The sequence below is a fragment of the Capra hircus genome, chromosome 11, assembly GCF_001704415.2.
Source record: "Capra hircus breed San Clemente chromosome 11, ASM170441v1, whole genome shotgun sequence".
NCBI classification, from domain to species: Eukaryota; Metazoa; Chordata; class Mammalia; order Artiodactyla; family Bovidae; genus Capra; species Capra hircus.
This window is the reverse complement of record NC_030818.1, coordinates 13,433,238-13,447,358: the sequence shown is the minus strand read 5'-3', so window position 1 is coordinate 13,447,358 and position 14,121 is coordinate 13,433,238. Positions and strand designations below refer to the sequence as shown.

The 14,121-nt window shown below is 49.8% G+C and overlaps 1 protein-coding gene across 1 annotated transcript; it reads right to left on the bottom strand.

The window, feature by feature from the left end:
* On the bottom strand, positions 2,189-8,155 carry CD207 (CD207 molecule). Its single transcript, XM_005686383.3, has 6 exons — positions 8,038-8,155; positions 7,824-7,940; positions 6,114-6,488; positions 5,403-5,554; positions 4,676-4,794; positions 2,189-4,196 (listed from the first exon to the last, which is right to left on the bottom strand). The coding sequence occupies exons 1-6, from the start codon at positions 8,111-8,113 to the stop codon at positions 4,046-4,048; spliced, it is 990 nt and encodes a 329-aa protein (XP_005686440.1). The 5' UTR covers positions 8,114-8,155; the 3' UTR covers positions 2,189-4,045.

Sequence of the window (14,121 nt, the reverse complement as noted above, 5' to 3'; positions counted from 1 at the left end):
TTCCCAGGCAAGAGTACTGGAGTGGGTTGTCATTGCCTTCTCCAGCCTTGTTCTGATTGCTTCTTATTTACCCCAGCAGTGAGTGTCTCAGTCAACTCGGGCTGCTATAACAAAAACATCATGAACTAAGAGGCTTACACAAGAGAAATTTCTTTCTCCCAGTTCTGGAGGCTGGGAAATCCAAGGTCAGGATGCTGTGGACTCAGTTCCTGGGGAGGGCTCCTTTCTGTTTTGCAGAGAGCCTTCCTGTTGTAAACACAGAAAGCAGAGAGGGGCAAGCTCTCAGCCTCTTTTTATAAGGGCACTAATCACATCGTGAGGACTTCACTCTGGTAACTTAATTACCTCCAAAAGGCTCCATCTCCTAAAATTATCCCATTGGGATTAGGATTTTAACATAAGAGCTGTGAGGAGGTGGGTTCAATCAGCCCATAGCAGTGAGGGAGGCATTTCTTGTCCCTGATAGTACAAGATGGCCAAATGCATGGCATCTTACACTGGACAGATAAGACTCACAGCATCTTATTAGTCACACATAGTCATAGTCTGGAGAAGGACACCAGATACCATGCCAGACCGCATGGGGGTTATCCCCAAAACCAGAGGGAACCAGCAAGGGCTGTGGGAGACAGGCTTTGCAGCAACAAAAAGGTACCCCTGGTTCCTGCAAGAGGATCTGACTGACTTGTTTGAATAGTTTCTGTACTGGCAGGTTGCTGCTGCTGCTGCTGCTAAGTCACTTCAGTCATGTCCAACTCTGTGCGCCCCCATAGACGGCAGCCCACCAGGCACCCCCGTCCTTGGGATTCTCCAGGCAAGAGCACTAGAGTGGGTTGCCATTTCCTTCTCCAATGCATGAAAGTGAAAAGTGAAAGTGAAGTCGCTCAGTCGTGTACGAGTCTTAGCGACCCCATGGACTGCAGCCCACCAGGCTCCTCAGTCCATGGGATTTTCTAGGCAAGAGTCCTGGAGCGGGGTGCCATAGAGGAACCCAATAGGTTGAAAACTGGGTGGAGGTCAGCTGGTCCAGTCAAGGGGAACAGGCCAGGTCAGGGAACACATCTGGTGAGTGTGGGGGAACCCATAGTTAGGCTTTGGGGGCTCTGTAAGACCCCAAAAATGTCATGGCAATAAGTGAAATTTTAGGTCTTACATGCAAGGCTTTGAATCCACTGCCCTAGTGACAAGCGCCTACCTTGGGGAGGAAGCTGGAGTGTGGGGCGGGGTCACATGCTGCTCAGCACAGCAGCACAGGAACTTACTGGTCATCCAGCAGTTGAGAATCTGCCTGCCAACGCAGGGGACACAGGTCCGATCCCTGGTCTGGGAAGGTTCCACACGCTGCAGAGCAACTAAGCCCATACTCGGCAAATACTGAAGCCGTGGGCTTCCCTGGTAGCTCAGCTGGTAAAGAATCCTCCTGCAGTGCAGGAGACCCCAGTTCAATTCCTGGGTTGGGAAGATCCCCTGGAGAAGGGATAGACTACCCACTCCAGTATTCTTGGGTTTCCCTGGTGGCTCAGATGGTAAAGAATCTGACTGCAATGCAGAAGACCTGGGTTCGATCCCTGGTTTGGGAAGATGCCCTGGAGGAGGGCATGGCAACCCACTCTAGTGTTCTTGCCTGGAGAATCCCCGTGGACAGAGGAGCCTGGCAGGTTACACAGTCCATGCAGTCATACAGTCTATGACTAAGCACAGCACAGTGCACCTAGAACCCATGCTCCGTAAAAAGAGAAGCCACTGAATGAGAAGCCCAGTCACCACAACTAGAGAGGAGGCCCCGCTCAACTAGAGAAAGCCTGTGTGCAGCCACAAAGACCCAGCACTGCCAAAAGCAAATAAATAAATAAAACATGTATATTACCATTTGTAAAATAGACGACCAGTGCAGGTTCGATGCATGTAGCAAGGCACTCAAAACCAGCGCTCTGGGACAACCGAGAGGGAGAGGGTGGGGAGAGATGTGGGAGGGGCATTCAGGATGGGGGACACATGTGCCCCCATGGCCGATTCATGTCGATGGATGGCAAAAACCACCGCAATATTGTTAAGTAATTATCCTCCAATTAAAATTAATCAATTTTAAAATGGAATAAAACCACATCAAAAAATGAATAAAATGTAATCATCCAGGAAATTTAAAAAAAAATTTTTTTAATTAAAAAGAACAGACAAAACACGGCAGCCCAGACATGGTGACTAACAGGTCAGGCGTGACAGTACGATGGAAAGCAGAGCCAGGTTTGGAAACATAATGGGATAGTTCCCTAGAGGCAGCTCTGAGCCTACCACTTGTATTTTTTTCATTTCTCCATCAGCTCGTGCTATGCGCAGGCAGTTGACACTGGGAAGAAATAAGATTCTCCCATAATTTGCTACTTCAAATTATGAAGAGTAAGAACAGCCAAGTATTTCTTAGAGAAGATGCAGATACCTTCCGTGCCCACACAGCCCATCCTGAGCGCTCGGCAGTCTGCACTTCCCTGAGGTGCCCCCACCCACCCTCAGACTGCAGATGCCCCTGGAGCTTTGGGCAAATGCTCTCGTATGAACCCCACCACTGACTGTTCATTCCTCATCATCACCTATTTTTAAAAAGCCCATTTGCCCCGTGTTCCTTCAAGCTTCCTCCTAATATCCCTCCAGTTCAACCTCTTCACAACCAGAACATCACTCTGCTGGTCACAGTTATTGAAGAAAAACATCCTCCCCCCAGGACCCTAAAGAGGGCACCTAACAAGGACCCCAGGGAGGGGAGGGCCGCTCTGCTGAGCCTGCCATGCGTTCACAGAGCACCCCTTTCTGCTTCCTCTCTGCTCCGCTCTGTCTGGTGCAGCCTGGATTCCTGCTGCAGCCCCTGGATGGCAGATTTGGACCTGATGGCTGTGATCAGGGCCTCTGTGAAGAATGGGAGACCTGACGCATCTCCCCATCCAGTGCAAACCCAGAGAACAGAAGCTGGTCTGCAAATGTCTAAGAAGAAAGACCACCCAGAAGGTGGTGACACGCCAGACACTGCAGTCCTATTCGGATGCATTTCAGCAAAAATAAAAAATAAGTACTGCTTATGTTTTACGGCATTTCCAGGGCTGGGACTTTCTGACTGTTATTTGAACTCCTAACTGTTTCCTGAGGACACCCCAGAACTTCATATCCAGTAGAGCAAATGTTCCCTCCACCCCACACATCCACCTGTACCCCCAGGAAGAAAATGAGAGTGGCCTGTTCCCAGGCAGCATTTTATTCTAATGAAGCTGAGGTGCCCTCTCTACTGAAGGCCGCTTCCCCTAACCCCTGGGAAGAGAGGAGATGCAGAAGAAAGAGGAGGCCCAGGGAACCAGGCAGAGGAGCTGCGCAGACAGACTGGGACCTGGGGAGGAGCACCCAGCAAGTGATGGGTCGGGAGAAGCACTTGGATACTGGTCTAGGTCTGCAGAGACACATTTCCATCAAGCCTCTGACCTGGACCAGTCAAGCCTATCCCAGGGAGGAAGGGGCTCAGGTCTCAGAGTATAAGGATGAAGGGGACCACGGGTAGATGGCATGAACAGGGCCTACCAAGATCAGAGCTCTTCCACTGAGAACCCTTAGGAAGACAACTGGGAATTCTGGGGTATCAACTGGAAATGCCCTGAGTCTCGGTCTCCAGCGAATCTCAGGTGGTCGTACACAAATTTCACACAGTAAAGCTGAGGCTTCTCCAAAGGGACGGACCCCTCCAAGGTGCTGCCCCAGATGGTGTATCCTGGTCCATCTCACTGGGGCAGTGCAAACTTCTCATTCTCTCCACCCTCACCTCCGCATTTCAACCCAAGATATCTTTTCCACTTCATCTGCCTTTGAAGCTGAAGTGGAAAGGATATCCACTGCAGGGCCAGAGAATTCCCAGCCAAGGCAGATGGACTCTGGGATGCCTTCAGGACAATTTTAAAGCATGAAAAATTAAGGTTCAAAATCACCTTGGAGGACAAAGGAGAGAGGAGCATTTCCTTGAATTCAGTGAGCGCTGGAGCTTAAAGTGCTAGCACAGGGGCCAGTCCGGTCATGGTTCTGATGGTTTATAGGGTCGCTTACAGATAAAAGGAAATGTATTGTCACAGGAGGCATCATTCCATGACCGCAGTGAGGACATCTTTAGGTTGACGCAGTGTTCATTGTTCCCATAGTTGTTGGGCTCGCCTGGAATCCAGAACCTATCGAGGGGAAAAACAAAGCAAAATGCATTGCCAGTGAGTGAATGAGAGACTTCAACCCCAGTTTCGGTCTGGGGTGGTAGGGTTGCAAATTTTTCCTTGCCTGAGAGGAAGGGGACCAGTTATCCATCAACCTCTGAGCCTGCAATCTCCCCCCAACTTAGGGCCACACAGCCCGCCCACTCTCAAGGCCCTATAGGAACCCACAGTGCAAAGACCTAGATTTAGAATGAGGTCCCTGCCAAGGCTGAGTGGATGGCCATGCTGCCAAACCCCAGAGGGCCTGGAGTAGCCATGAATTTGTCCCCAGCTCCCCAGCCAATCAGTGGCAGAGATCAGCTAGATCTCTAGTCAATGCTCCTGCTGATCAAGGACAGGAAGGATGGCAATCCCTGCAGCCAATGGGACTCTCCCCCAACTCTTCGTGCCCCGGACCCAGCCCAAGAAAGAGCCTGGGACAGAGGCTTCTCAGGACTTACTTCTCACTCTGGACCTTGTTGAACGGAGTGCCATCCACCCAGTGCCAGTCCCCCTCACTTCCTGCTTTGGTTAGGCCGATCCAGTAGGGAAGTCCGCCTGCTGTCCTGTAGAGGAACTCCTACAGGAAGACAGTAGGTGGAGATGAGGCGTCGGAGCATCTGTCTCTCTGGGCATCTTCACCCATCCCCAGCCACAGCCCCTGAACCCACAGACGCAGGGTTGGGACTCCATCCTGACTCTGACTCTGCCCGCTCTGCTGGCCCGCTTAAGATGAAAGGAGCTTGTTTAATATTCTGTCTCACCAGGAAGAGGACTTCTTGGGCTAGATGGTGTCATTAATGCTATTCACAAATATTTTTATTTTTCTGGGCACATGGAAAGGCTGCACTATCCTGCCCTCTTTGAAGCTACAAATACTGCGTCATTTGTTTGGCCAATGAAATGTGTTGTTTCCAGGCTTTAAGACCCAGCATACAATGTACCATGTTCCCCTTTCTTACCTCAGCAATTGTGGAAACGTATGTTGATAAGAAATCTCCTCTGGCCTAAGCCCTTAAGTAGCCACAATGAACAAAACCCCTTGCTGGCCCTTGTTGGACATGTAGTGTGTAAGTGAGAAGTAATTGTGAAGAATTACTAATATTTGGGAATATTTGTCACTGAAGCATCATATTGCCCATCCTGCCTGATACAGCTACCAATATACCTCCACGGGGCAGCACTCACCTGTTCACGCTCTGAGGTCACTGAGGTCAGGTGGGAGTCCCTCGATATACACATCTGCTGGGCACTGTACCAGGTCTTCGAGATTTGAGAAAAGTAATAGAAGTGCCCCCTGAAGTACTTCCAGCCTTGAGAAACCACCTGGAGAATGTCATCTGGGAACAAGGGTGAAATGTGAACGCTGGTGTTCCTGCTTTCTCTGGTGCTGGCTGGGTGGGAGTATTTGAGCAGGATCCCAGAAATAGAGTGAATGGGGCTGGGCTCTGGGGTCCTTTGGTCCTTGTGTAGGAGCTTGGGGACACTCCCTGAGATCCTGAAAGTCTGAGATTGGTAGAGTCTCTGGGCTCAGAGAAGGGAGAGCGAGAGAGGATGAATCAAGAATCCGTCTCTCCATTGACCATCACACGTGTCTGAGCCCCTGAGCTCTAGGCAGGAACTGCTGGAAAATGGTGAGGTTTGGACCCAGACAGAGAGACTCGGTAATGTCTTCGTATTCTGTGGCTTGGTGTGGGAGCCCCAGCTGGTCCCTGGTCCCTTCTCTCCTGAACAGCCCCCAAGTCCTCCCCAACTCCAGTGCTGAGCTCTCTCTTCTTAACTTTCCAGCCACGCCCATGCTTTCCTCCACACACACCGGCCCAATGCCATCATGCCTGAGGTTAATAAGGTCCCACGGGCCACTGGCCAACTTGCAAAGCTCTTTTCTGAGTCACTTACTTTGCTGTTGAAGCAATTTGCTGATACTCTCCAAACCGCTCTGGAGTTCCCGGACCTTTGCATTTAAAGCACTGGCTCTATCCAAATCTTGTTTTAGCCCTGGGATTTGGGCATTTAACTCATCGACTGCTTCCCAACTACTTGTTAGCACCTGCAGCTGCGCACTGGCTTCCTTCAAGCCTGTTTCCAACCTCCGGATCTGAGGGCTTATGCGGTCCAAGCTGGCATTCACCATCCGGACCTGAAAGCCCACTGCCACCAGGGCACCTCTGTTCCTCTTGATCTCAGAACTCAGGGAGCTGATGTTGTCCACACGACCTTTCAGCAACTGGGCGTTGGTCTTGACATCTGATATTGTGCCCATAAACCAGGGATCTGAATTTGAGAAAGTCAAGAGGTCAGCTGCAGGGACCCTCAGGGACTGGAGTGGGGTGTTGCCAGGGTGATGAAAGGAAGGGGAGGGAAGGTATGGGATCAAGCTTCCCAAGGACGCAGCCCAAGGAGCAGTTGCCTACCCTCTATTCAGTCATAATGTTTTCATTCAACAAACATAGAATGGACACCTTCCATGTGCCAGGGACTCTGATAGATGCAGATCATGCAAAGATTGGTAAATCATGGGATCTCTGAGGCTCATAGGTAAGCAGAAGAGGGGATTAGAATCCAGTCCTATATTTCCTTTGCATGTTCAGGGCACATTTGGTAAAGAGATGCCTTCAGTCACCCCCTTGTCATCCTTCCCATGTCACACTGGGCCCATCACTTGACTCCCAGCCCTCTCTTTCCAGAGACCCCCACAGTGCCCATCAGCTAGGGAAGCACCATCCCCCCCATGACTGCCCATAGGTCCCTCATGGCCATCGGAGGGGCCAGCCATGCAGACTTCTTGTCTGGAAGTGATTTCCTCTCCAGAGAAAACAAGAAGGGAGAATTATGAAACCACTTCTCCCCTTCCCTGTCCTACCCGCTGTCACTGTCTGCTCAGGCTACAGGCTCAGGCCACAGAAGAAACCAAAAGTATACCAGTGGGCTCAAAGCAGGGGAGATTCTACTCAGAGCCTCTAAGTCCAAGTCCAAATGTGTCCTGGGGCCTTGAAGGGAGAAGACAGAAGTTCCCTCTGTCTGCTATCTGGAGACCTAATGAGAGAAAGAAGCTTCTACTAGCAGCAGAGGCTAAGAAGGCTTGGCGAAGCAGGAAGAAGAGGAAAGATAAGCCACACATCCAGTGAAGAAGTAGGGCACCTCCCTTCGCATGATCTTTGTGGGAGCGGGAGAGTGAAGAGAGCATGGAAGGGCCCTGTGGGGTGGAGGGAGGTGCTCCCTAACCCTAACCTGGCCTAGTCAGTTGGGGACGAAGCTACAATCATTATGCTCACTGTTGGGGGTTCCCCACAAGGCTCTGAATCAAAGGGACACAGAGCTTGGAGACGAAGGAGAAAAGTGACCCAGGATGAAGATGGGATGAACACTCCCTGGGAAGAAAGAGCACGCCCTTGAGCACAGGCACGCTGACCCCAGTCAGGAACACCTCCCCGGAACCGGAAAGGAAGGAGAAGAAGCGGCTGGTCTCACTGCGGACTCTCTGACTGCACATGGAAAGATGGGGAAACAAGACACATGAAGAAGCCAGAGGAGGGAGAGCCCACCAGAGAGGGGAAGGACCCCTGGCCTTGGGGAAAGACCGAGCCCAGATCAAAGCTGGGGACTTACAGAGAATGGCCTGCAGCAGGACAGAGGTGACCGTGACCAGCGTCAGGAAGACGACCACAGCGCGGACCGTGAGGAGTCTCCCCAGAACCTGGGATGGACATGTCTTGGGAGGAGGGTCTGCAGGAAGCAGAGGAGAGCGTTTGGTGAGGGAGCAGCCAACTGCAAGCTCAGCCACAGATCCCTGAGCAGGCTCTGAGCAGAGGCTGACGCTTGCCTGGGGGCCAGAGGGAGACGTTCTGCTTGTCCACCCTGAAGTGCGCATCAGGGACCTCGCTGTCGGCAGCCTTCATCCTGCACAGGTGCTCCCAGCCAGCTGTCTCCCCAAAGACTTTTTATCTAGACGAAAAGGGAAGTGACCCCCGGAGTTCACTGTGTCATCCCAAAGTTCCCCATTCCTGGCTTAGGTACCTTGCCTGTCCTAGGCTGCAGCTCGGTCCGCTCCTCAGAAGTCTGACTTTTCAAGAAGAGGCCATCATTTTCTCTGGGTATCTGTTACATGGACACTTTAACCATCTTGTCCTCAGGCTAAGCTTTCCCTCTTATAAGACGGCCCTCATCCATCATCCAGCCAGCCATCCTTTCACCTCACAAATACATGTTGAGTGCCTTCGGTGTAGCCGGCACTGTACCAGGACTGAGACGCAAAGCTGAATAACCCATGGCCCTTACACTCAAACAGTTCACCTGTCTTCATCCTGTGTCATTTTCCTCCTTCCTCTCTGAGTTCTGTTTCCCTTTGATTCTGTCTAGTAGAAAAAAAGGTGAAAGTGTCAGTTACTCAGTCATGTCCTACTCTTTGGGACCCCACGAACTATAGGCCGCCAGGCTCCTCTATCCCTGGAATTCTCCAGGCAAGAACACTTGAGTGGATTGCCATTCCCTTCTCCAGGGATCTTCCTGATGCAGAGATCAAACCCGGGTCTCCTGCACTGCAGGCAGATTCTTTACTGTCTCTGCCACCAGAGAAGCCAGAAAAGAAAGACCTGAGCTAATGAATGACAATACTTCCCATGTGGCTCAGTGGTAAAGAATCTGCCGGCAATGCAAGAGACACCAGAGATGAGGGTCGATCACTGGGTCAGGGAGATCCCTAGGAGGAGGGCGTGGCAGCTCACTCCAACATCCTTGCCTGGAGAATCCCGTGGACAGAGGAGCCTGGCGGGCTGCGGTCCACAGGGTCACAGAGAGTCGGACACAAATGAACATGCACGCACGCACCGGGTGATGAGCTTAATGACAGAAGAATGTGCACAAGTCAAAGGAAGCACAGAGACTGGAGTAATGGTAAGAGGTTCCAAGGAGAGAGATTAGCATATTCGGAAGTATGGTGTGCCTGGTGAGTTGTAAGTGGCTTGGCACTGTTAGAGTGTAAAGTATATGGCTAGAGTGGGGAGGGCATGGGCTAAGGGGGCACTTGGGGTCAGATCATAAAGGCCCTTTTGGGTCATGTTAAAGAGCTTTAACTCTGGCTTATGGGTGATGTGGAGCCAGTGAAGGACTTTAGGCAGTAGAGAGACAAGGACAGGAACATTAAAGAAAGATCACTCTGACTACGGTTAGAAGCAGAGACCAGGGTGTGGGGGGTCTGGAAGCAGGGAGACCAGTAAGGAGACCACTGCAATAAAATGTTCAACTTTCTGTTGTCAAGGCATCTTAGGTGACACGTGTCAAGTTGCTTCAGTCATGTCCAACTCTGTGCGACCCTATGCACTATAGCCTGCCAGGCTCCTTTGTCCATGGGATTCTCCAGGCAAGCATACTGGAGTGGGTTGCTATGTCCTCCTCCAGGGGATCTTCTTGATCTAGGGATTGAACCAGCCTCTCTTAAATCTCCTGCGTTGGCGGGCAGGTTCTTTGCCACTAGCTCCACCTGGGAAGCCAGTATCCCTTTATAAATTGGGACTTGAGATTCAAATGTACATGTAAGAGTTGGGTTCTCCTCTCTGCTTCCTGCACTCGTGAGGGTCTCAGACAAAGTGGGGAGGATCAGCAACATCAGACCAGGAGCTATTCTTTCATTCATGGGAGATGCTCAGGGCAAACAGCAGCTGATTTGGTGTCCGTCTCTGAGGGACTAAGTTTTCTTCTGGGAAATTTCTCATACTTTGAAGAGGTCTGCCAAATCTGAGAAAGAAAGAAAGAAAGAACGTGAAGTCGCTCAGTCGTGCCTGACTCTTTGCGACCCGTGGACTGTAGCCCACCAAGCTCCTCTGTCCATGGGATTCTCCAGGCAAGAATACTGGAGTGGATTGCTATTTCCTCCTCCAGGGGATCTTCCCAGCCCAGGGACTGACCCCAGGTCTCCCACATTGCAGGCAGATGCTTTAACCTCTGAGCCACCAGGGAAGCCCTGGTACTAAATGTATTCTAAACAAATATTTCCTGGAAGATAGAAAAGAGAGGAGGGCAGAGAGAAAGGGAAAGAGAAGAGGAAGGAAGTTCAGATAACTGGATGGATGGATGGTTGGATGCATGGATAGGAAGTGGATGTATGAAAGGATGGGCGGATGGGCAGATGGATGGGTGGAAGACGGATGGATGCATGAAAGGGAGATGAATGGAACAGGTGATGGCCAACCACGACTCAACTCTGAAATTCCAGCCTGTGGACTGGAATCTGTCTCTTGGAAGCCACTGCATGTTTCTACAGCCTCCAACTGTAAAAAGCATGAATCAAGAGTGATTTTAAATCTTATCCAAATATGCCTAACAACTCCAGCCACAGGACTAGAAAGCTGACCTGGCCCCGCTGACTCTGAGCCAGTGGAGTTGGAGAACAGGTTGGTGTCAGGGACCAAGGTTGGAGGCGAAACGATCAGGACCAAGGAAATAACTCTACTTGCAGGGGCTTCTGATGCCTTTGATATTTGAGAGGATCCCACCTCCCTGTCTGACCAGTTCACTGCACTTATAGGCCCCTTGCAGCTCCCTTTGCAGACTGAGTCGGCCTCAAACAGGAGCTGTTTCTCTGACCAGTTGAGGGAACCACAGAGGACTCCACACCATGCTTTCCAAGTGCTGGGAAGGAAGCTGAGTCACAGGATAGTGTCCCTTTCATTCTGTTTCATTTCCTCCCTCTCCAAGTAGCATCCAGGCCTGCCCTACTGTCTGCTCTAAGCTTTGACGTTAGCTCACTCCCTGCCAGTCTCTGGACAGTGATAACCATGCCCACTCTCTTAAAGTTGCTCATCTAGTTGAAGAGCCTTGGTTCTACCAGGGCTCAGCAGGAGTGAGAATGTTCTGTTTCTGGGCTCTCCCGCTTGTTCCCCAGTCTAATCCCAGAGTCACCTCAGCCTTTCTTCTCCTGGTTCCTGGCCCCACATCCTCACCCCAGGGCCTGGAGATGGAGAGGAATCCAGGTTACTCAAGACCCTGGTAGAAAGTGCCCTGGGGGTCCTGGTCTCCTTCTGAGGCACTTGAGAGAGAGCAGCTGCCACAGAACACTTGAGAATGTCTGACCCTTTCCCTCTCTGTTGAAAAGTTGATTTTCCTCCAACTCTTGCTGGTACATAGCATGAGCAATCAATGGAATGCCCACGTGCCCTCCCAGTGGCCCCAGGAAAGGGTCTGGAAGCCTCGCCAAGATGTGACAGGGCTCAGTGCAGAGGCGGGGACTGGGATTGGGGGCATCTACTCAAGCGATGGAAATGGAAGCTGCAGGTAGATGTTTTGCTGATTGCTGGACAAAAGGCTGATCCAGCATGAGGAAGCTGGGCAAGAAGCAACCACAATTCTGTGGGCCCTCTGGGGTTTCAGAGACAATTTCTGTAAAAGCTTTGGCCATGAGGAGTTTCATTTCCCATTTTGCAGGGAAGATGCGGATCACGAGCTACCTTCCTCTAACCATGCTTATCCATAGGTATTTCCTGAAGTCTCCCTGGGTGCCCTAAGTCTCTCCTGGCTTGACAGCCCAGAGGAGAAAAGAGGAAGAGAAAAGACCAAGCAGAAGGCAGGTGTCCCAGCCTCACTTTCCAGCCAGGAAGGAGGGCTGTTCTCCTGGACACTCAGGAGATCCCTGCTCTTCCAAACAGAGGAGGAGCTTTGGGTCAGGTCTAGAGCGACCAAAAATCTCTACAGTGATGACAGGCAGGAGGTCGGTGCTCACTTCCTGTTTCCCCTCTGCCGTGCTTCCAGGGTTCTAAGACCTCTGGATAAAAATGGAGGAAGGAATATAGTGAAAGTGAGTATACTACCCAAAGCAATTTACAAATTCAACGCAATCCCTATCAAGCTACCAGCCATATTTTTCACAGAACTAGAACAAATAATTTCAAGATTTGTATGGAAATACAAAAAACCTCAAATTGCCAAAGCAATCTTGAGAAAGAAGAATGGAACTGGAGGAATCAACTTGCCTGACTTCAGGCTCTACTACAAAGCCACAGTCATCAAAACAGTATGGTACTGGCACAAAGACAGACATATAGATCAATGGAACAAAATAGAAAGCCCAGAGATAAATCCACACACCTGTGGTCACCTTATCTTTGACAAAGGAGGCAAGAATATACAATGGAGTAAAGACAATCTCTTTAACAAGTGGTGCTGGGAAAACTGGTCAACCACTTGTAAAAGAATGAAACTAGATCACTTTCTAACACCGCACACAAAAATAAACTCAAAATGGATTAAAGATCTAAATGTAAGACCAGAAACTATAAAACTCCTAGAGGAGAACATAGGCAAAACACTCTCAGACATAAATCACAGCAGGATCCTCTATGATCCACCTCCCAGAATTCTGGAAATAAAAGCAAAAGTAAACAAATGGGATCTAATTAAAATTAAAAGCTTCTGCACAACAAAGGAAACTATAAGCAAGGTGAAAAGACAGCCTTCTGAATGGGAGAAAATAATAGCAAATGAAGCAACTGACAAACAACTAATCTCAAAAATATACAAGCAACTTCTGCAGCTCAATTCCAGAAAAATAAACGACCCAATCAAAAAATGGGCCAAAGAACTAAATAGACATTTCTCCAAAGAAGACATACGGATGGCTAACAAACACATGGAAAGATGCTCAACATCACTCATTATTAGAGAAATGCAAATCAAAACCACAATGAGGTACCACTTCACACCAGTCAGATTGGCTGTGATCCAAAAATCTGCAAGCAATAAATGCTGGAGAGGGTGTGGAGAAAAGGGAACCCTCCTACACTGTTGGTGGGAATGCAAACTAGTACAGCCACTATGGAGAACAGTGTGGAGATTCCTTTAAAAATTGCAAATAGAACTACCTTATGACCCAGCAATCCCACTGCTGGGCATACACACTGGAGGAAACCAGAATTGAAAGAGACACATGTACCCCAATGTTCATCGCAGCACTGTTTATAATAGCCAGGACATGGAAACAACCTAGATGTCCATCAGCAGATGAATGGATAAGAAAGCTGTGGTACATATACACAATGGAGTATTACTCAGCCGTTAAAAAGAATTCATTTGAATCAGTTCTGATGAGATGGATGAAACTGGAGCCGATTATACAGAGTGAAGTAAGCCAGAAAGAAAAACACCAATACAGTATACTAACACATATATATGGAATTTAGAAAGATGGCAATGACGACCCTGTATGCAAGACAGCAAAAAAGACACAGATGTGTATAACGGACTTTTGGACTCAGAGGGAGAGGGAGAGGGTGGGATGATTTGGGAGAATGGCATTCTAACATGTATACTATCATGTAAGAATCAAATCGCCAGTCTATGTCTGACGCAGGATACAGCATGCTTGGGGCTGGTGCATGGGGATGACCCAGAGAGATGTTATGGGGAGGGAGGTGGGAGGGGGGTTCATGTTTGGGAACGCATGTAAGAATTAAAGATTTTAAAAATTAAAAAAAAAATTAAAAATGGAGGAAGGACACAGTCTGATCACTTTCTCCTTCTCTGGTTGGGACTCTCCTTGTGCATGGAGGTGCACTGCGGGCATAATCAGTGGGAGTGGAAAAGAGACTCGGGGCATTTGACATATCCCAGCAGTGCTGACAGTCATCTCCAAGGCGTGGTGATCTGAGTCCTTCCATCCAAGGCACAGAATGGACAAAAAACCAGGGAGAGGGGATGGGGGAATAGGGGAGGGGTGGAGGGGAGGGGAGAACGAAATGAGAAGGCAGATGGTTACAACAGCTGAGCAAACTGCTCCACAGGCTTCACAGGGGACTCCTGCATGTCATGTGATGAGGGATTTGACCAGCAGATCCCAGATGCCAAATGATGTCCTGCCATCCTCTGGACATGTGCCCTGGGAACAGGGGATGGGACAGAGAAACCAAGAAGAAAGAAA

Bases quoted from the DNA above. Each gene is read 5' to 3' on its own strand.
- CD207 (XM_005686383.3), bottom strand. From the start codon at position 8,113: ATGAAGGCTGCCGACAGCGAGGTCCCTGATGCGCACTTCAGGGTGGAC. The intron at 5,555-6,113 runs GTAAGTGACTCA...CCTTGTTCCCAG, and splicing joins CAAATTGCTTCAACAGCAAA to ATGACATTCTCCAGGTGGTT. The intron at 4,795-5,402 runs GTGAGTGCTGCC...GTCTTCCTGTAG, and splicing joins TGACCTCAGAGCGTGAACAG to GAGTTCCTCTACAGGACAGC.